Source organism: Haemaphysalis longicornis, unplaced genomic scaffold (assembly GCF_048455015.1).
Source record: "Haemaphysalis longicornis isolate Haplotype H1 unplaced genomic scaffold, Haemaphysalis longicornis Haplotype H1 scaffold_20, whole genome shotgun sequence".
Lineage (NCBI taxonomy): Eukaryota > Metazoa > Arthropoda > Arachnida > Ixodida > Ixodidae > Haemaphysalis > Haemaphysalis longicornis.
Genome location: NW_027526296.1, coordinates 2116347 through 2137662, shown reverse-complemented (window position 1 = coordinate 2137662; position 21316 = coordinate 2116347). Strand labels below are relative to the sequence as shown.

The following is a 21316-nucleotide window of genomic DNA, read 5'->3' as shown; positions in this document are numbered from 1 at the left end:
AAACGAGGTTGAAGAAAAAAAAACTCCGTAGAAATTATAATGGTAGTTTTGACGGCAGAGGAAAACACCACTTGATTGGGAAGGCGACGGAGGAGCTGTAGCTGCCTCACAGCGACGGTTGAAGCCCCGTCTTTCCGCCTTAGTTTCAGCGGAAAAGCTGATTTTTATTTTCAGTGGTTTTACGCCATCAAGTGGTAGAACAAGTAGACCCTATGTCACCCGTTTCCTTTAAATTTTAGGGTGCACTGTCGGAAGATATGGGGAGTCGACTCATGAGAGCCAACAAACCCCACCGAATCCACAGGGCACAGGTGACAAAGGGGGTGGCCGTCTGATGTGCGGCTTTCGCCGACCAGAGCGGCAAGAATGAGCAAGAGCCTTGAACGGAAAACAGCACAAAGACTTATATTTAGACAGGCAAGTTACAAACACAAGCACGAGGTAACGGATCGATAATTACAGACAACTTAGATGGAATTCAAATACAAGAAACAGTCCAATTAGACAAAATGATACAAACAGGAGCGTTAACAAATGAATATTACGAATCGGAGCAGTTAACTAAAAGAAAATGAACAGTTCGATGCATATGAGAGACAGAGTCCCAGCATATTCACCGACCGGGCCGGACGATGCACCGCTGTCGGAGGCGAGTCGGCTACCTGGGAAGCGTGGCTTCGCTGTAGGCCAGGCCGTCCGAGACGATCACGGTCATTCGAGGCCCGGGAGCACGTTGGAGTCCTCCAGGGCGCGGGTCGCCGATGGTGTGATGTACAAACTGGCAGGTGCAGTTGTCAATCACGACGTCCAAACGTAGCTGGTGGGTTTAGGTGTGGCTTCTCTTTTTATAGCCGTGCCGGCGCGGATGGGGAGAGCACAACACACAGCGCGCCCGCCGCCGTCAGCGAATAACTTCACTCTTCTCCCTTCTAGAATCATCGCCGCTCTTTAGCACTGGCAAGGCCACGCGCACCTCCTCGAAAGTACTGGAAGCTTCGACGAAACCCGAGCGGCGGAGGTTTTATTTTTGTTGTTTTCTTGCCGGCGAGCCGGCGGGTGATCATGTTACCGTCTCTTCGTTCGAGAAACTTTCAGCCTTTTCTCGGGCGAATAGAACCGAGTGTAAAAAGAATTAGGCGCTGTACAATGAAATGGAAAATTTATAAAGTGCTTTTAGACGTCGTACGCTCGAGTTTGTGACACAGCCCCCCAGTTTCAGAATATTATGCAATAATATTCCCAAAACTCACAAAGTCGTGCGTAGGCGTCGTTCACACTTAGTGAACAGAAGAGGCTGTGCCTACCAACCCAAAATAAAGTACAGCCCAATGTTCTTCATAAGAATAATGACAGGTACAGAATTCGCGTACAGAACAGCAGTTTGGCGCAGATTGCTCAACAAATACACATCCTAGGGACAACACATAAGTTTAAGAACAATAAAGTTCTAGCATTCGAAATAAGCCCGTGCCCATAATAAATGTCTGGCCAGTAGCCATCACAAGTGCGAAACTCATGAAAATACAGCGTGCGCTCCAGTGCGAAGGTATCGTAGGCTCAAATACAATGAGTATACGTCCGTACTCAGAAATACATACAATGGACTGGTACAATGAAACTCCTAAGAACATAACTAATATGTTGTTCACAAACAATAACATGCTACCGCAAAGTTCACGAATGGCACCACTAGTAACGCCAATAATACACAGCAAATGTACTGTATAACAGAGAAAGTAAAGTTTACGCAGAACGCAACTAGTACGTGAATATACACTGTACAGCCAGAGTGACAAAATAAGTACAAGTTTCGCATACAGTACGACCGAGAAACAATGAATACAACGTTCAAGTATACAGTACTCGACGTGAAAATACAACTCTGTCTTACACAATTCCACTGATATCCCACGTGCATACCTAAATTTGCATTCTTCATGTTTAGCCCGTGTCTATCGGGCGCTTGCATAATTGCGCCTGCGGAATTCTTCTCTTCGGAGAAGTTCCTTCCCAAATGTCGCGCGAAACGACAAACTCTTTCGTGACCGCCGTGATAGCGGTATCGCGAAAATGTTTCACTGCCTGGGCCTTCACCTGGTGAACGACCGAGTGGCTAATAACGGCTTGGCGCTTCTTCCCACCTGTCCGTCGGGAAAAATGGCAGTAGAGATGTTTTCTCTTACTCTTGAGCCCAAACCTGCACTCTTTGTTTCGGCAGCTCAGCTGTTTGCCGAGTTTCTGAAGGCCTGTTTTCAAACGTTTGTTCTTTCCGTGTCCTTGGGAACTCTTCCTCCTACGAGGCGGCTGCGTCGTCAGGGCCGCAGTTTCTAATCGCCGGAAATGTGCCGGCTTCGCTTTCGCCGGTGCTCGAGTTGCGACGGGCATGGCTTCGCCTCGATCCGAGGCATCGAATCGGGGTTCTTCTTTCGAAACAGCGGGTGGTTTCTCTCCCACCGCTGAAGTCACAGGATCGTCGCCGACGCTTATGTACGGCGCGTTCCCTACGCGGAGTGCGGCTCCACTTCGCACGGGGGTTTCAAACTTGACCTTAGAGTCAGTCTCTTTACTCCTCGAACTGTCAGCTACGCTCACGGCGCTAGCCTGCCCAGCGAGTTCGCAGTCTCGAACTGGGTCTTCCTGCACAGTAAGGGTGCTTCTACCCGTGTCTTTCGGAAAGACGACGGTTTCCTCATACATGCGCCCCGCAATATCGGGTGCACTTTCGTCAAGGGCCTTGGGCCCCGACGTCATGATGGCATCCGCCACCGGGATGTTTTCTCCATCCTCAAGCTCCGCATCACCTGTAGGATCATCGTCCTTCCAGGTCTGAAGTGGTGCGCTTTCGCACAATTCTGGAGGTATTTCCTCCTTGCGGATCGCGGATGAATCCGCCTCTTTGCTTCTAGAGATATCCTGGCGTTCCTTTATCGCCTCAGTGTTAGTGCTTAGGCTGCTGTTATTTTCTCTCGCATTTCCCTCGGGTGATGAGGATTCCGCCTTCAACCGTTGTATCTCGAGTCGCCTTTTTAGAATCTCGAGTTCAGCTTTGCGTGCTTTCTCTTCCCGCTCCAACCGAAGTTGTCTCCGAAATTCTTTCTCTCCTTTCCTCTCAGCTTCTGTTCGTGCTGCCTGTCTTGCTCTCTTAACTTTCTCGTTTTCTTCGTTTTCTTTCTGAGCTACCCAGTTCCGCAGTTCGGCCCCTGAGAGGCCCAGCTTGCAGCGCAATGCTACAATTTTTTCTAAATCCATGACTGCAAATGTATCGCAATCTAGCCACAATACTCTAGCCTCTAGCTAGGTATATCTACACAGAGAAAGTGAGCAAGAGCACCAACTTATAAGGATAGTAGCAACCTATGCCAAAAAAAGTTCTAGGCTCTTTCTCCTCCCTGCCGCTCACATCAGACGTGCTGTCGCGGACGCCAGAAATTGTCACCCGTTTCCTTTAAATTTTAGGGTGCACTGTCGGAAGATATGGGGAGTCGACTCATGAGAGCCAACAAACCCCACCGAATCCACAGGGCACAGGTGACAAAGGGGGTGGCCGTCTGATGTGCGGCTTTCGCCGACCAGAGCGGCAAGAATGAGCAAGAGCCTTGAACGGAAAACAGCACAAAGACTTATATTTAGACAGGCAAGTTACAAACACAAGCACGAGGTAACGGATCAATAATTACAGACAACTTAGATGGAATTCAAATACAAGAAACAGTCCAATTAGACAAAATGATACAAACAGGAGCGTTAACAAATGAATATTACGAATCGGAGCAGTTAACTAAAAGAAAATGAACAGTTCGATGCATATGAGAGACAGAGTCCCAGCATATTCACCGACCGGGCCGGACGATGCACCGCTGTCGGAGGCGAGTCGGCTACCTGGGAAGCGTGGCTTCGCTGTAGGCCAGGCCGTCCGAGACGATCACGGTCATTCGAGGCCCGGGAGCACGTTGGAGTCCTCCAGGGCGCGGGTCGCCGATGGTGTGATGTACAAACTGGCAGGTGCAGTTGTCAATCACGACGTCCAAACGTAGCTGGTGGGTTTAGGTGTGGCTTCTCTTTTTATAGCCGTGCCGGCGCGGAGGGGGAGAGCACAACACACAGCGCGCCCGCCGCCGTCAGCGAATAACTTCACTCTTCTCCCTTCTAGAATCATCGCCGCTCTTTAGCACTGGCAAGGCCACGCGCACCTCCTCGAAAGTACTGGAAGCTTCGACGAAACCCGAGCGGCGGAGGTTTTATTTTTGTTGTTTTCTTGCCGGCGAGCCGGCGGGTGATCATGTTACCGTCTCTTCGTTCGAGAAACTTTCAGCCTTGTCTCGGGCGAATAGAACCGAGTGTAAAAAGAATTAGGCGCTGTACAATGAAATGGAAAATTTATAAAGTGCTTTTAGACGTCGTACGCTCGAGTTTGTGACACCCTAATAAACTGCTTCATTTAAAGCACTGTAGTTCTGAATTTTCAATTGCGTAGGTTCAGTAGTTTGTGCTGGTGATGATGGTGCATCTGTGCGAATACAGGGGTGGTGGAGGGGTCGTTGTAATTGTTAGAACAAAATCCTAAAGTCGGTTTTTAAGTGCGAATGCACTTCTTAAGCGACCCTGAATCACGCGTCCACCGCCGTCCGTCCGTCCGTCCGCACCACATACCCACTTAGGGCGATTGGCCAAGAAGAGTTCCTAATTTCTTTAGCACATACCCACTTAGGGCGATTGGCCAAGTAATCTGAATCACGCGTCCACCGCCGTCCGTCCGTCTGCACCACATACCCACTTAGGGCGATTGGCCAAGAATCGGGCGTGAGAAGGGCTAATGCACCCGCTTAAAGGAGTACTGACACGAAATTTCAAAGCTGAGATCCGCTCTAGCAATCAACTACAACGACAACACAAATAGGTGTCTGTGAATAAATGCATCTTTCTTTCTTTGTAGTTGTGTGTGTGTGTGTGATCTCTCTTTCGCGAACATTACCGAACCGTGCAAATTCAACTCCTGCATTCGCACTTTCACGTTGTTCCCCTCGAGGAAATGCGGGGAAATTTTTTTAGGCACGTGAGATTCTATTTCCTGGTGGGTACATGCCCGGCTCTTCCTGTGCGCGCCCAGCTACTGAATTCCCTTGGAACACCCCTTGTATTATTTTATGCAACTGCAAAAAGGCTCCGTTGTTCTGCCTAAATAGCATAGGTGTTGAATCGTGGTTTTTGGCAACGTACCCCCCGCGTTCGGGCAGCAGCTATTTCATTATTTTTTTCCAAACAACGACCATTTTTAAATGTAACACGTTGTTCTAGCTCAGTTCTGTTTATTACTTTCGCAAATAAAGGAGATTTTTAATGTTATAGGGCAGGACAGCGACATACCATCACGCTTACTTAACGATTTGCATCGCACTGCAATTGGATGATTGTACATGTCTTCGAACGGAATATCACTTTTGGCACACATGTGGGTAGCACTGTTAAACGAAGACCAAAAGGGTATTTCAACGTGCTCAACACTTATTGAAAAATCCTGAAAAGCATGTGTTCATTGAGCAAAACCCCTGAAAGTGGTTTTGGGACATACGGATGGGTTGCTTACAAGAGAGAAAAAAAAACAGTTAGATATATTGACCCCCTTTGGTATAATAACAATTCATAAAAAAAATTTAGCCCTTTCCTCTCTCCCTCACTCTCTCTCTTTCTCAGTCTGGTAAATTTTAAAACTCTAGCCATACTAAATACTTACAACACGGTGGGAATTTGCTTACGACATTTCATCTCTCCAAAGAAGGAAGTTTGGCTGGGGGGTTGTCGCCTCTTTGTCCTTTTCAGTCATTTAGGGTATATTTCCAAAAAACCTTTGCCACCCTTTTATGGGCCTCTTAAGGTGAATTTCTCGAATTTTTCGTGTATTTTATAAGTACCATTTCTCAGCACAAAGCAATTCGGTCTATCATTCAGTGAAACATATACAGCGAACACCCGTCAAGACGAATACGACTAAGACGAATTCTCGCATACGTCGAGCAATGTGGCAATGTTAGTTTGGTCAATAAAATCAATAAAATGCAATAATGTCAACTTAAGACGAAGAACCTTGTACGCACTGTTCGGTTAAGACGAACCACTTTCGCGGTGGCTCCAACTGCTGGATATTCAGGGCAGTGAATATTGCAGGCTTAACGAGATTCCACGGGGCATTCAAGCGACTAGGGAAAAGGAAAATAAAAGAAAACCACAGCGCGAAGTGAATTGGCGCAACGAAGGAAGACAAAGAGCGAGAAAAAAACTCCCACATCCCCTCGCGGGAACCCCTGTGTAGATGCGACGCATAGGCGGAGCGGCGAAGGGACCGCGTTTTATAGCGCGCATAACGTTGAGGGGACTGCGTAAGCCGGTCCCAGTCGATGACGACGTTGCCGTACTTGTAAAGCGGCGGGGACTCTAGGTGTTTGAGCCAAGCGTAGATGTTGCTTCGCCGGAGAACGGCACACCGGTTATATGCGCAGCGCGCCCGAAGGAGACAAAACCGCGGAAGAGAGAGTACTGCACATACGCCGGCCCCAGCGCGTCTGCCGTGGCTATGACGCAACGTGCCGCGGCCATGACGCAACACAATCTAACATAATCCACTTTAATCTAATCCAATCCAAGCCAATCCAATCGAATCCAATCCAATGCCCCTCGCCAGAGAGTGTTCGCTATCGGAGAGGAGAGGGAGTGAGTGGCGGAGAGCGCAGCTGGCGCGGCGAGGAGAATGGCGGAGGGGTGGACAACGCCGACAACGAAGACGACGCCGGAGGGGCAAGGCGAGTGAATCAGATGCTCTGCATCTGAAAAAAGAAACGCGGATAAAGCTACCACTTCGCCCACCGTTCAACCCGCGGAGCCAGGTGCAAGGCCAAAAAAAAAGAGAGCGAGGGCGAGATTAGACTGCTCTGCTATGGTGCTAAAAAAGGAGCAGAAGTAGGAGGGTGAAAAAAGTAAAAAAAAAGCGACGACGGAAACTTCCTGTTCGCGAACGTAGCAGCTCTCCTGTAAAAAGCCGTTTCTAAACGGAAGCATGCGAGTTCGCGACGGTTCACGTCGCGAGTCCCACCTCGTCATCACCGACAAAGCGGGGAGTTTCCGGTCTGTATCTGCTGCGTTGACGGTTGAGGTAGCGGATAGACGCTCTCCGCTACGGCTTGGACTGGACGATACCAGGCAAGAGCACTTGAAGACATTTTTCTATCAAGTTGCGTACTCAGAAAAAAAAGATTATTTTCGTTTTCCTACACGTAAGTATACTACTTCAGTCACCGTCTTGAAGAAAGATATTTCCATACACCTGGGCGTGCTGACGATTCTTTTTTGGAGAGCTTCTGATAAGACAAACTTCTGACAAGAAGAACAAACCATCACGGGCCCCTTGTGTCCGTCTTATTGGGATTTCCCTGTATTGACAATTCTTTGAAAACACCTCATTCTCTACCAAATGGAGATTCCAATAAGAGGGTGGATTAGAAAAAAAGGGCCCATCTCCCCGCGATGCGTAAATGCGTCGCATAGGGGGTGGGTGTATTGCGTTAACGTTTAGTGTTTCAGGAGTTGGTGGTAGTGAATGCACTGTATCAGCAGTTTCTGGACGTAGTTTGAATGAGTCAAGGATATAAGGCGCGTTCGTAGCCTTTCATTCTGTGTCGGCTTTGTGGCGCAGTGGGTAGAGCACCATGTACCTTGCGTTCCGCCCGAAGGGTCGTTAGATCGAAACCAGGTGCCGGTAAGTATTATTTTTTTATATAGTGTAGGGGGAGGGTTGCGGACCTGTTGTTGAGAGCGAGGAGGGTAGCGCGTTGCGGGAGAGGAGGAGTGGGGGAGAGGGCGCACCTGGAACGGCTGTTGCGGACGCCGAGACACGCCAACGCCGGGTGACATAATGAGTTAAAGAAATGCTCTGCATTTAAAAAACTTTATAACTACTGTGCAGAGATTCCTACCGGCTATACATACACACACACATCATATATTGTGAAGGCGAAAACCGGAAGCAAAAACTGGAAGTGGGTTGAGCGGGCAATCGCTCACGAATGTGGTGTAACAGAAGCCAAGCGGGGAAGGAGACGATAAGGAAGCGAGAGCTCGGGCAAAGTAAAGCGCACGAACCTACCAACCGCTCACAGTGTATCCCAATATACATACATACACCTGCAAAAAACACTTGAATATCTGAAAGGGCAAGCGAGATAATCAGAAATTTGAAAAAAAAAAACAATTTCACATTTTTTCTCACCTAGGGGCCAATTTTCTCAAACTCCCGCCTTAGAGAGTTCCTACACAACGAAAGAATTTTAACTCCCTAGGCCCCTCCAACTTGCTAAGTTTTAACTCTCAAAGTTTTAACTTTCTAGGCCTAGCAGGTTTGGCTAATCGTTGATGATTAGGCACTCCCTTAGTGCCTAACTAGTGAATCAGGCACTTCCTTCTGTAGGTAGACATTTTATTCGTACAGCGCAAACTGAACCGTTCAACTCTTCATTGCCATAAAATCACTGTGTGTCATCACCATATAAACGTTTGATAATTTCACCAAACACACCCCGTTATTATGGCAGAACCTTCTTCACAGTCTTAACGAACTTTCAGCTACCGTCATTAAGGTACAATAGTGGCTTAGTGTCCCCACAGTAAAGCTGTAGGGACACCACAGTAATAAGTAAAAAAGTCTCACCAATCCGCGCTATAAAGGTGATTAGAAAGCAAAGATTTATCCGACACCCACAACAATTGCCCATTCTACGTCACCTGATTTCACACACGTGGCTCTACATAGAGTGGAACAAGACATAGTGCCAGCCGTTACCTAGAATTCGCGGGAGTGGTTTCCCGAGCACCCCAGCGTCGGCCACGGCCTGGCTAGAGCTGCGGATGCTGCCGCTGTATCCCTGACGTGAGTCGGGAGAAATAAAACGGAGAGGAGCGCCTTTCGAAGGGTGAGACCGCGGAACATAGCCATCCTGATGTACAATCCCAGGACTACACAACCGCGCAGCACAAGAGCAGACACCCAAACTAGTCAGCGTGGTAGCGTTGTGATTCCCATTTATGCCTTTTAAAACTAGTTATTTTAGGTAGTTTGAGAATTGCGGGAAACCTGAGGGAACTGTTATAATAGGTTTTTATCAGAACCAGTTGCTCCTTCCGCCTTTTGTAATACCTTTTAGAACGCAAACTAATTGGCATTCCCCTATTGAGAAAACGGAGTCCCATGCGTGGCAAGTAGCGCGCAAACGTTAGCGTTCCAGCCAAATATATGTATGTGGGCCCCACATATTGTTTTCCAGCCCTGCCAACCAATCCCTAAGGCATCTCTACCGCACGACCACTTACTTCCGTCGTGTCCGGGTTACCCAGGAGGTCCTGCCGAACAAGTTAATCAAGCCGTGGGGAGGAAGCGCGCAATGAACGCGAAGCTGCGCCGATACAGGCCGAAAACAACCGTCGCAAAAGCAGACAAAGCCGTACGCCGATGCGCCGCCCGCGAGCAGGCACTTCCGCGCAGGGAACACCAGGTAAATTCGCCGCGCCATGTACAGTGTGCTCCATGAGAGGAACGCTCCGCTCCGCCCCCGCCAACGCCTCCCCCATGTTGGGAGTTTATTGTGCCGAACGCCCTGAAAGAACTGATGGCTGGTAGAGGTAGAAAGCATTGCCTTTAAGATCATTTCAGGGGGATTAAAGTGATTCTTTTTATTTCTTCCCATGATCGGATTTCCCATGATTGTCCTAGTTTTCTTTAATATATTATTACATTTCGCACCAGGTAATTTTTCAGACGGTACATTGCACCTGTGTGCCGGTCATTTAAACTTTTTGCACCTTGGACGATTCATAAAATTTATTACGTTCATAAAGCACCCTCGCTGGCCGACCCAATGATTGAGTTTGCGTGTTTGGGTTGGTTTTTTCGTAACGACAAATAGTATTACATACACACGCGGCGGACTGGCCAAGAATCCTCGTTTCGGAAGAAGGTCGCAACCTTATAAGGCCGTGATTTAGTTTATTCGGGGAAGGGTATCATCGTCGTTGTAGATGTCTTTTTCGTCGTCCTCATCATCCTCGTCATGGACATGGTCACCCGACTAGTCACACGCTGACGCAGCCGTTCATTTTCGAAGAAGACCCTAGCACCCCGATTCTGTCTGTTGTCGCGGCTGCTCCGCCCAAATCTTCTGCCCCCTCAGCCACACGCCGAAGGCGGAACAAGGAAGGCAAATTATTTTGAACAAGCCTGCGCCCCCAGTCATTTCCCAGATGTCCCGTGAAGGAGTGCAGGCCCAAGTTCCCAAGATACCAGTCTCCTCAATCATGTCCCCGGCGTCCCCGTTGACCCCAGGAGTTCCGCCCCAGGGGTCAACCCCCGCCGGCAAGACGTCGCAACTAGACCACATCCTAATATTTGGCCAAGGTCGTTTCCAGAGGCTGGTTTTGTTGTGCACGATGTTGGCCGTCTTCACATCGCGTGTGCACGCCTTGGCTAACAGTGACCTTGCGCGTCCCGTCGACCATTGGTGTAGGGCGCCGGCGGCCTTCGCCCACTTGCCTCTGGAGACCTGGAAGAACGCCAGTATTCCCGCCGAAGACGGCACAGATGATCGTCGCAGCCACTGCTTTCGCCACGACCCCCCTTTTCCCGTGCCAGAGGACCCGGGAGCCGATAACCGGACCGTGGTACCCTGCGACGCCGGCTGGGACTACGAGCCAAGCGCTGGAGAGCGCTCAATAGTCGGTGCCTGGGACCTCGTGTGTGGCCGGCGTCGGATCCTGTCCCTGTTGTCGGCGGTATACATGGCTGGGGGCGTGTTCGGTGGTGCCGGTGCAGGGGTATTGGCCGACCGTATCGGGCGCCGGCCGGTCCTCTGCATTATGATCTTTCTCCTAATTCTGGCCGGCATCGGCACCGCGTTCGCCCACAGCATACTGGTCTTCGCGGGACTCCGCTTTGTCCTGTCCACGGCATCCTCGAGCACGATTGTCACGTCGACTTTGCTGCTCTTCGAGGTCACCGACATCGACCACCGCGCACTGTTCTGCGCTCTTTCCATATCCGGGGCTGGCATTGCGTCTGCTATATATCGCGAGCTCGTCATGGCCTTCATCCGCGACTGGCAGATGGCGCAGATCGCGTACATGGTCCCCGCGAGTGCCCTAGTCTTGGCGGTGTACCTGATGGAGGAGTCACCTTGCTGGCTCCTGGCGACCGCGCGGGTGAGTCAAGGCGAGCGCGTCTTGCTGAGGGCGGCGCGTGTCAACAAGGTCGACCAGGACGCCTTCAAGGCTCGCCTCGCTGCGCTCCGGGATGAGATAAAGAGGCAGCAGCAGCAGCTCGAACACGGGCGAGGGGGAAGTTTCGATGCCATTCTGTCGAGTAAAGGTGCGTCCCGCTCTTTCTCTAGCACATGACTTACTATTGGATGGTTGCTGTTGCAAAAGGGTAGTACGTTGATTTACTAGCAAGTCTTACCATATCACCTAATTCCAGCTTTGCACAATTCGTGAAGCCATACGGTGGATAGGCCTTGCTCAAGATAGGCTCGTTTTGCGTCGTTTCTGTGATTGATACAACAAAAATACAGCAGCTCTATTTAGTACTTCAAGTCGAAAACGAGGTTTCCGGAAAGATTATTTAACCTGTTTGAGTAATACGGATGGCGTTTCTCAATAAATGTGGGTTTGTTTAATAAGCAAAATTATTACAAATACGAAAAAATGGCGAACGGGACACCGCTTAAAATAAATTGTTTTGTTTCAAAGTCTTTTGCGTTTTTCTGTCTAATACGCCAAAATGTCTACAGTCGAAAAATTATGCGAGAACAGCAGGGATATGACGGGAGTACAGAAAGCAGAGTGGCTATCTCAGGGTACCAGATTCGCGTCAGAACGTCTTCATGCTTCGAGTTTTATGATGCGAGAAACAAAGACGGCGTCCGCAATGCACCGGTTCGCAGCAAAAATTCACTAGCATGGAGGAAGGACCAGTTAGCTAGGGGCATCAGACTACATCGTTATTTAGAGTGTCTTATGTGTTGTGCCGCACTGATTTTGCCGTGGGTTCAGAACACTGACTGGTTGCTTTACTTACTCCTCGAATCATGTGCAATACTAATTTTATGCCACCCAAAAGTGTGGCCATACACGGTGGCTTGCAAGGAAATCTTTCGTCTCGACTGGCCAGTGAGCTCATGGGTATGCCCGCCTGCCTCCATAGGCGAGGTTAATGACGATGGCAATCGGGTGAGAACGAGATGAAAGAGCAGGACAATTGAATGATAAGACCGAGATGGAAATGAAGGAGAAGGAATGATGTAGCTACAAGCAGCAACATCGTCGTGGGCGGCCAGAAAAGAGGGTAAAAAGTGCGTTGGACAAAAGGATGTCACGAAAGGAATGGAAAAACAATCAAGGATTGACGGCTCTCCTTCGGAAACCGAGTAGTTTAAATTTAAATCTGGTAATTCATTCTTGTTCCCTGAGTAGCATTCACCCGAATTATTTGTTTTAGCGTCATTATTATTATTATAGCTACGTCTACAGATAACCGCCTCTTGTCAGGACAAGAGCTCACTGACAGCAACGACGCACTTCCTTTTGCAGATGTTCACACCTCCGATCTGTTAACGAACCAGAGCTTGCGGAACCGGTCCACCGTCATTTTCGGCTGTTGGTGCATAACATTTGCCATGTTCTTCAGCCTCAACACAAGCGAAGTTATGCGCACAAGCTGGGTGCCACGCTCCTCCCTCCTGGCTCTGAGGATTATCGAGCTCCCTTTCAACGTCTACGTGCTGAGGCGCATCGGCCGTCGGTTGTCGCTAGCCTACAGCATGGTGGCCCTATCTCTCATTATCGCATGCCTAGCCGTGGTAGACGTGTACCGCGGGTCGTACGCGCTCCACTGGGGGGTCACCGTCTTGTGGCTGCTGGTGTTCGAGTTCACCTCGACCACGCTGTTCGGCTTTTCGGCCGAGCTCTACCCGACGGTGGTGCGGGGCGCAGGCGTGGGCTTCTGTTACGTCAGCGGTCGGATTGGGGCCATAGTGGGGCCCTTCCTCAACGACGTGCCCTCTGCGGAGCTTCAGGGCGTGGCCTTCTCCGCCGTCGCCCCCCTCCTTATGTTCCTCGCGTTCCTGGCTTTCTCCCTGCCAGAGACGACAAAGCACCCGCCAGTCAACACCATGGGAGGCATGATGGCCGACAAGTGGAAGCTGCACTCACCGCTCAGGTTGGCCCGCAGCCACAAGGGTGTCCACGGCCCCACCAAGCGCGGAATGGCGAAGAGTATCGCGTCGAATGACAGCGGACGAAGGCGCCGTGGCAGCATGGACTTAGCGGCGGAGGAAGGAAGTGCGCACCCTTACTCGCCGGATCAAGCGGCATGCGGCCTCGCTAGATGAAGACTGCGCTTTTGCCAGCTTCGAACTTTATTTTGTCGCATATGGACACTCAACCTATGATTTCTGTCATTGGACACCGGAACTACACGTTTCCTTGATTATCGTCATTTTTAGATTTAATGCTGCAGCATTGCGCGTCTTGTTGATAGAAAAATGTCACCGTGACGCAAACCTCTTCCTAGCGGTGGCCCATTTCTTTCGACAGCGCCGATTTTTTGCACAATGGGCCACCTATTACTTGCGCAAATAAAAGCAATGAATGGGTGAAGAATGTCGTTTGAATATGTCCAGTCCGATGCGACAGCGCACGCCTTAGAGCAAACTCCAATCACTCCAAAAAGCGCAGAAGAACTCAGTTACACCAGCACTGTTTTTTAGCTCAATACGTCATTTCAAGCACGCAGAGGAACAACATGGCCTAGGGTGGCATTCTAAAGGTGCGTCCAACTAATAAGCTCCCATAAGCTCAGTCTCTCTCTAAAAAAGTGTTCATACAACCAGAAACTTCAGAACGTTTTTAAGTTGGCGGTGCTGGGGGAGAGGGGGTGGGCAAGATAATGGCCGAATAAATAATGGTATTATAATATTATTATCACTTAGACATTGTAATACCAGATGAACTGCCGAGACCTGTCGCCTGCTGTTGCCCGCGCCTCCTCCTGGCGGCATTTAAGAAATCAAATGGCAATATCAACGAAATTTAGGTTCCAATAGGCAGGTTCCACCTTCCGTTTCGAACAAGATTCTATAAACGTTATAGTAGGGTGCCTCGTTTCACTCACTTCTCAGCCATATGGCAGGGCTGGCAACGAGACACCCGACTTGGAGCAGTGGAACGCGGTTAAATTAAATTGACTTGAACAAACTTTTAGTATGTTATCTTGGGAGGAATAAAATGTCAGACGAACAGCATGAGAGGTGAGCGGGAAAGACAAGGGAGGCATTTACTTGGCAGGGCCGCCAGTCGACTATCGTCCTTCGTCGATATTTGAAACGAAAGGAGCAAATACGCGGCAATTTTTTATTTATTGTGGTGTACCTAAGCTGCGAGATAGAGGCAAGCCCACGCGTGTTTCAAAGGCATGGGGCGGTGTTCGTTAGACCCGACAGGTGGTGGGAAAATCTTATTTGAGCCGACAAAAAGAAAAGAAAAAAGGTGGTTGGCCACTTCTCAGTTCGGAAAGCCGCGAGTGACTGCTGCTGCTCTAGCCCGGAAGATCAGGTGTTCATGAGTCGCAAGCTGAGAGCTGGTCAGCCCGCACTCCCACTGCTCCGGGGTGGAGGGAGGGAGGGAGTTCGGGTGGTCGGCACATACGCATACAAGATGTTACGTCGTATTGGGAGTGTGGCAAGTAGTGTAGTTGTAAGGGTATGTAGTGGGGGATATATGGTGAAGAATATGGGCGTTAAAATATGTTTCCGCCTGGAGCCTGCGCCATATTCGTGCGTCGCAAGTGCTGAGGGAGGAATGAGGGGGTGGGTCACGGCGGCGGCTCTGATGGTATTGGTGCAGTATATTGGTGTAGTGACTGGCAACGGGAAGGTTGGAGGACGGTGCTGCCAAGTCGCCCGTCCCCGATGGGAATGCCCGGAGTATGATATCGCAGGCAGCGGCGTGCGCCACCGCATTCCCTTGGAGTGAGGCATGACCTGGGGTCCATACAATTTCGATGTAGGGCAGGGTCTTTATTGTCTGGAGAAGCTTGAGGGCGGGAGGTGAAACGCATTCGGTCAGAAAGTTCCGGAAAGTTTGCTGTGAGTCGGTAAGGATGGTTACATAGCCGGTAAGTGTTGTGGTGGCGGCGAGAGCTATGGCTGTCTCTTGGGCAGTTGTGTTGGTATCAGCGATGGTGGCGGATGTCAGGATAGAGCCTTGAGCATTGACGGCAACCATTGTGTGGGCTGTTCTGTTCGTTTAGGTTGCGACATCATTGTATCGTAGGTTGCGACATCATTGGATCGTTGGAGTATTGTCTCTCTAGGAGACGAACGCGTGCTTCTCTTCGACCCACGATGGCGCGGAATTGGCGAGACTTTGATGTGTGAGCGGATATGGGTGAGCTGGTGCTGTGGTGCATCTAATGAAGTAGGAACAGAACGACCCAGGTGTATTTAAACGCTGCGGCCTGTGAGGGTGAGGGATAGGCGAGCGAGCTGGCCGACTTGCTGTGCTTCTAGGAGTTCAGACAGTGTATGTTGGAGGCCGAGTCGGAGTAAGTGCGTGGTAGGAGTGAATGCAGGGAGTCCAATCGCAATTTTGTATGTTTTGATAATTAGTGCGTCGAGTGTGGAGTGTTGCTTTGGTTGCAGTTGGACGTAGGGTGTCCCATATATGATGCGACTTATCAGTAGCGCATGAATAAGTTGGCAGGTGTCTTTTTCTCGGAGGCCGTGGTGCTGGGTGCAGACTCTTCGGATGAGGTGCGTAAGCTTCCTGACGGTTAGACAGAGTTGCGACAAAAGAGCGGCTCCCGAACCTTGGGCTTCCAAAGAAACTTGGAGAATTCGAAGAGTGGTGACTTCCTTGACAGGAACGGAGGAAATGGTGACGGACGGATCAGGGGTTGGTTGTGGAGGACGGCCACGTGTGCGTGCGCGGAGAACAAGCAATGCAGATTTTCGGGGTGCACAGGTGAGGCCTCGGCGCTGTAGATATTCGAGCGTGTAGTCGATGGCTTGCTGTATATTGTCTTGGTGTTGTCCCGCCGATCCGGTGTTGGTCCAGGTTGTTAAGAAATCAGCGTAGAATGTGTGGTGGAGATTGGGGATTGTGGAGTTTGGCTGGAAGTTGCAGGAGGGCGATATTGAAAAGTAAGAGGAAAATGACAGATACTTGATGGGTGCCTTTTGCTGGCGTTGGAAAAGCGTCAGATTGTATGATTCCAAGAACTATTCTGGCTGTCCGATCTGTCAGAAAGGCTCGGATGAAGTTATAGGTTTGAAGGCCTCGCGAGATGGCCTCGTGCGTGGCGTTAACAAAGGCCCCTTCGACGTAAAGACGAAGATGGTGCTCGGCTGGGTTTTGCTTAGGTTATCGATAATTTTTTCTTTCAGTTGGAGGAGTCCGTCTTGAGCGGATAGGTGGACGCGGAAGCCGAACACGGTATGGGGATAAAAAGCGTTGTCTTCGAGGTAGGTTGCTGGGAGATAATGCACAATATGTTTTAATAGCTTGCCAAGGCACGAAGTAAGAGAAATCGGCTGGAGGTTGTCGATGGCTACAGGTTTGTGGGGCTTCGGTAAGAGTATTATGTCTGAATGCCGCCATTGTTGGGGGAGGGATCTGGCTTCCCAGTGTTTGTTAAAGAGGGTAAGGATGGATGAGAGTTTCATCGACTATGTTTAAGACCGTTTTGTTTGTTATGCGGTCTTTTCCCGCCGTGGTGTTGCGCGTCAAGCGAGCGAGGGCTTGCTCCAATTCTTGTATTGTGAAGGGAGCGTCAAGATCGGGGTTAGGGAGGCCAAGGTATGGTAAGGTCGTGGGAATTAGAGACGGTTCAGGGTAACCAAAAAGTTTTGTGCGAACTGCATCCAATAAGTGGTTATGTGGATGAGGATGGTTGTGAATGAGTCGTTGCAGCTGCTGCTACGCTGTTGTTTTGAAGGGTTTACACCCTGAGAGGTGGAGCAGAATATGCCATGTGCGCTTGGTGCTCAACGTGCCTGCAAGTTTGTCGCAGAAAGATCGCCAGTTCTGGGTTCTCAGCTCCTCAGCGTATTGAGTGGCCCGCTTGGTGATCTCCGCTATCCTGCGTTTGAGGGAGTGGTTATGTTTTCGAGTTTTCCATCTGTTGACGAGGCCTCGCCCATCCTTCCACAGATGAGCGAGATGGAAGTCGACTGAAGGATTGGCAGTCGTGAGGGTAATGCTTTTAGTATGTTTCCGCACTAGAGCAGTTAGCTTGGCCGTCCATCGTTCGAGGTCTTCGTCCGCAGAAGGAAGGGATGTGGGATCTTTGCGGAAAGATGACCAGTCTACTAGCGTTGCTTGTCCGATGCGTCGTCGAAGGGGAAGATGGGGCAGGGCGAGGGCTAGGATGTCATGATCGCTTCCAAGAGTGTCTGGTAAGCGCACCCACTTTATATAGGGTGCATTTCGGGCAAATGTGTGGTGCGGCGTTGTGTCGCGAGTGACACTTCTTCCCCGTCGAGCTGGAAGGGCGAGGTCATTGCATAGTGTAAACATGTGGTGTTGTGCTGCATGAAGGAGTGCCGTGCCTGTCTTCATCACTTGAGGGTACCTCCATGAATGGTGGGGGCGTTGAAGTCGCTGAGAAAAAGCAGGGCGTTTGTGCCGGGTCTTTTGGCTGATTCGTTCAGGAGAGGATCGATATCTCGGAGGGGATGCTGGGGAGGACTGTAGATGTTCAGGATGAATAGCCTTGGTCGACTGCGTCGCATAGGAATGATTTCTACAAAAGTATGGGCAATCAGAGAGGATATGAGGTGTTCTTGTGCGGTTAATGCCTTCGCCAGCAGAACCGCCGTCCGATGTCTGGGGTCATAGGTAAATGTGGCGTAACCGGATAGTCGGGGTTTTGGGGCAGCTGTTTCTTGAAGCGCGATGATATCGGGTGGGGATAGGGTGACGTAGTTACCGAGTTGGGCTTTTATACTGTTGAAGGAACCGCAGTTCCATTGATAGATGGTCACTGCGTTGAGATTAGTGGCCAGTGGGGGGAGGGAGGTGTTGATGGCTAAGTCGGCATCGTACTCTGGGTAGAGCTTGGCTTTTTTATTTGGGGTTAGACGGTCGTCTGGTTTGCTTGCTTGAGCACAGTAAGACGTTGGGTGATGGATTCTATAAGACGTAGTAGGGAGTCAGTGGTTTCTTTGAACGTTTTTTGAGGGTAAGCGTGCGTCCACTATATGCTTTTCTACGATGGGAGGTCATTCGGTTACGATTTTCTCGTTGATGAGAGACGTGGCAAGGTCGGGCGTTAGAGGATGTGGGAAGGTGGTAGCAAGTTCGGGGGTTGGAGCTTCATTTGGGGATTTTTGGGAGGCGCGGTTGGCTGCTTCTAGTGCTTCTATGCGGGTGAGCATTGTGGCGTTTTGTTGCATAATTTCCGCTTGCAGCTGCTCTATTGCGGGGGAAGCGTGGGGGGTAGTGGTGATAGTTGGAGGCTGGAGAGAACGTGTAGGCAGAGGAGGGTAGGCATCAGCAGTAGGGGTGTCTGATACTATGGCAGACCAGATCACCTGCTCTGGTTCGTCGGCTCTAGTGGATGGTGGGGCACCCCCGGAAGAGGAGGCACGAGATTTGGACACTGGGCGAGCTGGAACCAGTTTTTTGGGACAGTCTTTGCCGGCTGTGGTGTGTGGAAAATTGCACAGTTTGCAGTTGGGTGAGCATGTGTAGTCACTCAGTCCGCAATCAGTGCCCTTAAGCTGGTCGGAGTTGGGACACACGTCTTGCTGATGTCCAATATCACCGCACAGTCGACACACCTGTACGGTGCGCCGAAAGGGGTGACAGCGGTAGAGAAGGCTTCCAACCTTCACATAAAATGGTACGTGGGCCAAGGTGGTGCCGCCCAATAAACGGGCATGAAGGAGCTGAGGTTCGTTGGCCTGGAGCAGTTCGAGTAGCGTATCGGAGGTGACGTCCCAATCTAGGCCGTGGATGACACTGCGGCTGGTGTCCGGTTGAGGTTTCATATATGGCATGAGTTCGTACTCTGCTGCTCCGAGTTGTATGGTCTTGATCGTGCTTAGTGCGAGTGCGTACTCCTCATGATTGGTGCTTGCCACGACAAGATTGTGTGAATTTTGCACTTGCACTTCTACATGGTCGTAAAAGTTTTGAAGAGGGATGTTGCTGGTGGTGGCGATGCCATGAGTGAGATTGCGAGGAGCCCAGGTGGCAACGTTGAGTCCAGATCGCAGCCTATAGACGATCGTGTAGTTGTCTCTTGGGAGTCGTGGTGGTGGGTTGCGAAGAGAGTCAGTTCTCAGAGCTGTGAGTGGCTTTCCGGGTGGTGGGTTGCATGCTGTTGTGGCTTGCCGCTGGGTAGTCGACGCGGTGCTCTGTCGTCAGGAGCGCAAAACTTTGATCCAGGGGTTTTCTGGTGGGTCAAAGTTCACGTCATCTTCCGTGGGAGCAAGTGCTAGGAGTTGGGACTGCGCGCCTTCCAGCATGGGCGTGGCTGCGATGTGGCGGCAGCTTCGTGCGCCAGACCCGATTTGTAGGCCTAGCGCTAGTGCGGGCGTTGAAAACTCGGGGTCCGACTTTTTGAGGTGCAGACGGCCCTGGTCGGTCGGCAAGGTGTTATGCGATGCCGCTGGACGTTAGGAATCCGTTGGTGGTACAGCAGGTGGAGTGGCCGATTTAAGTGATCCGCTGATTTCCAGTGAAGAATCGGGAGGCCATACGAGGCCCTTTAACTGGTGTGTACCAACTAGCGGCTCAGAGCCGACAGGCAAGGATAGGTTTTCCCTTTCCGAGGGCGGTCATTTGGCGTTGGCGGTTCTTCAGTAGACTTTGATTTGCCCCCTAGAGGATACGAGATTTACCAGCCCTGGATTTAAAGCGGTATACAGTTCTGGGTGACCTGCTGCCCTGAACGAATAAGTATAGAAGCCCAGCCTCTTAGCATGTTGGTTCAGCGCTGCATCTTCGTGATTTTATGGAAATGCGATCATAGCAAAACAACCGAAATATACAGTTGGAAAGTGAGCATGCATGGCAGAAGTGGCAACAGCTTGCATAATACAAATGGAATTGCAGGCTGGAAAGCGGCATTGAAGTAGAGAAGTGGTTCCTGTAATACGTTTACTGAAACAGTTCATTTCGTTTCTATTAGGAAAGGCTGCTATGAGATCCCCATACACTACACTGTAGTAACCAACTGACACGATATTGGCCCTCAAACCCATGAAGAATTGAGTTATCGCCTATGCGGCCTGTTTTCTGTGCACCCCCTGAAGCTGGGCAGGTAGAGATGTCCTGGACAGCAGCATCTCCCGTAGCTCTTGTTGGGTAGTTGACGGAAAGAGAGGAGGGTGCTCAGGGCTAAAGTCGCGCACTCCGATTATGGGGCGGAGTGTTCCTACTTCTGAGCAAAATTTACATTCAGCGGATTAGCGATTCGGATGCATTAAGTGAAGACGCGTAGGCTGTGGGAAGGAGCCCGGATTATATGAGCCATAGGGTAGAATGTTGTACTCTGGAAAGGTCAGGGTAAGGCGAAGGTACAGTCTGTCTAAGAAGGCGATAATGCTGGGTTATCTCCATGAACGTGACAAGCGGGATACTGTCCTCTTGCCGCGCCATAGCACGGGAAGTCAAAGCGCAGGCTTGTTGGGTGGGCGTATTTGTTGCTCTCCATTGAAGCGTGAGGGGTGTCCGGAAGAGCTGAATGGAACCGTTTGGAGAGTGGTTTTTTAGCACGCGTAGTGCAGGTCAGGACACCAAACCCGACTGGTAATTCCAGTAGGCTTGCTGGGAATCGGTGACTACCCTCCGAACCCCTGGTTAGCGAGATCCAATGTGATGGCTTCCTCTTCTGCTGCCGTCATTTATTGGGTCCTAAGCGAGGTACACACAAGAAGGTTGGTTCTCGAGGTAGCCACGATGATGGTGTATTGCTGCCCTCGATGTTTGAGATGTCTGTGTAGATAACTGCATGATTCCCCACCGAGGGTGGTGTTTAGCGCTTGAGCCCCTGCTTTTCACTGACCCTCGTCATGTGAGGGGTTCATATTTCTAAGAAAAAGGAGCCTCTTTAGATTTAGTCATCAAGAGTCTGAGAGTACCTCAAGCTGATTGACACTCTCGGCTGCCCAGCCAATCTGGTAAAGCATGCGCTTACCCACCGCAGTTCTGAGTCGGACCTTCTGGTTAGAAAGATGGCCTTCTATCAGCTGTTCCACCATGTTGCGGAGCCCTGTGC

The 21316-nt window shown here is 50.4% G+C and overlaps 1 protein-coding gene across 1 annotated transcript; it reads left to right on the top strand.

The window, feature by feature from the left end:
• The first annotated feature begins 10467 nt into the window (after positions 1 to 10467).
• LOC144172355 (solute carrier family 22 member 7-like) lies at positions 10468 to 13421 on the top strand. The gene is made up of 2 exons (XM_077701110.1): positions 10468 to 11401; positions 12622 to 13421. The coding sequence occupies exons 1-2, from the start codon at positions 10468 to 10470 to the stop codon at positions 13419 to 13421; spliced, it is 1734 nt and encodes a 577-aa protein (XP_077557236.1).
• The last annotated feature ends 7895 nt before the right edge of the window (positions 13422 to 21316 follow it).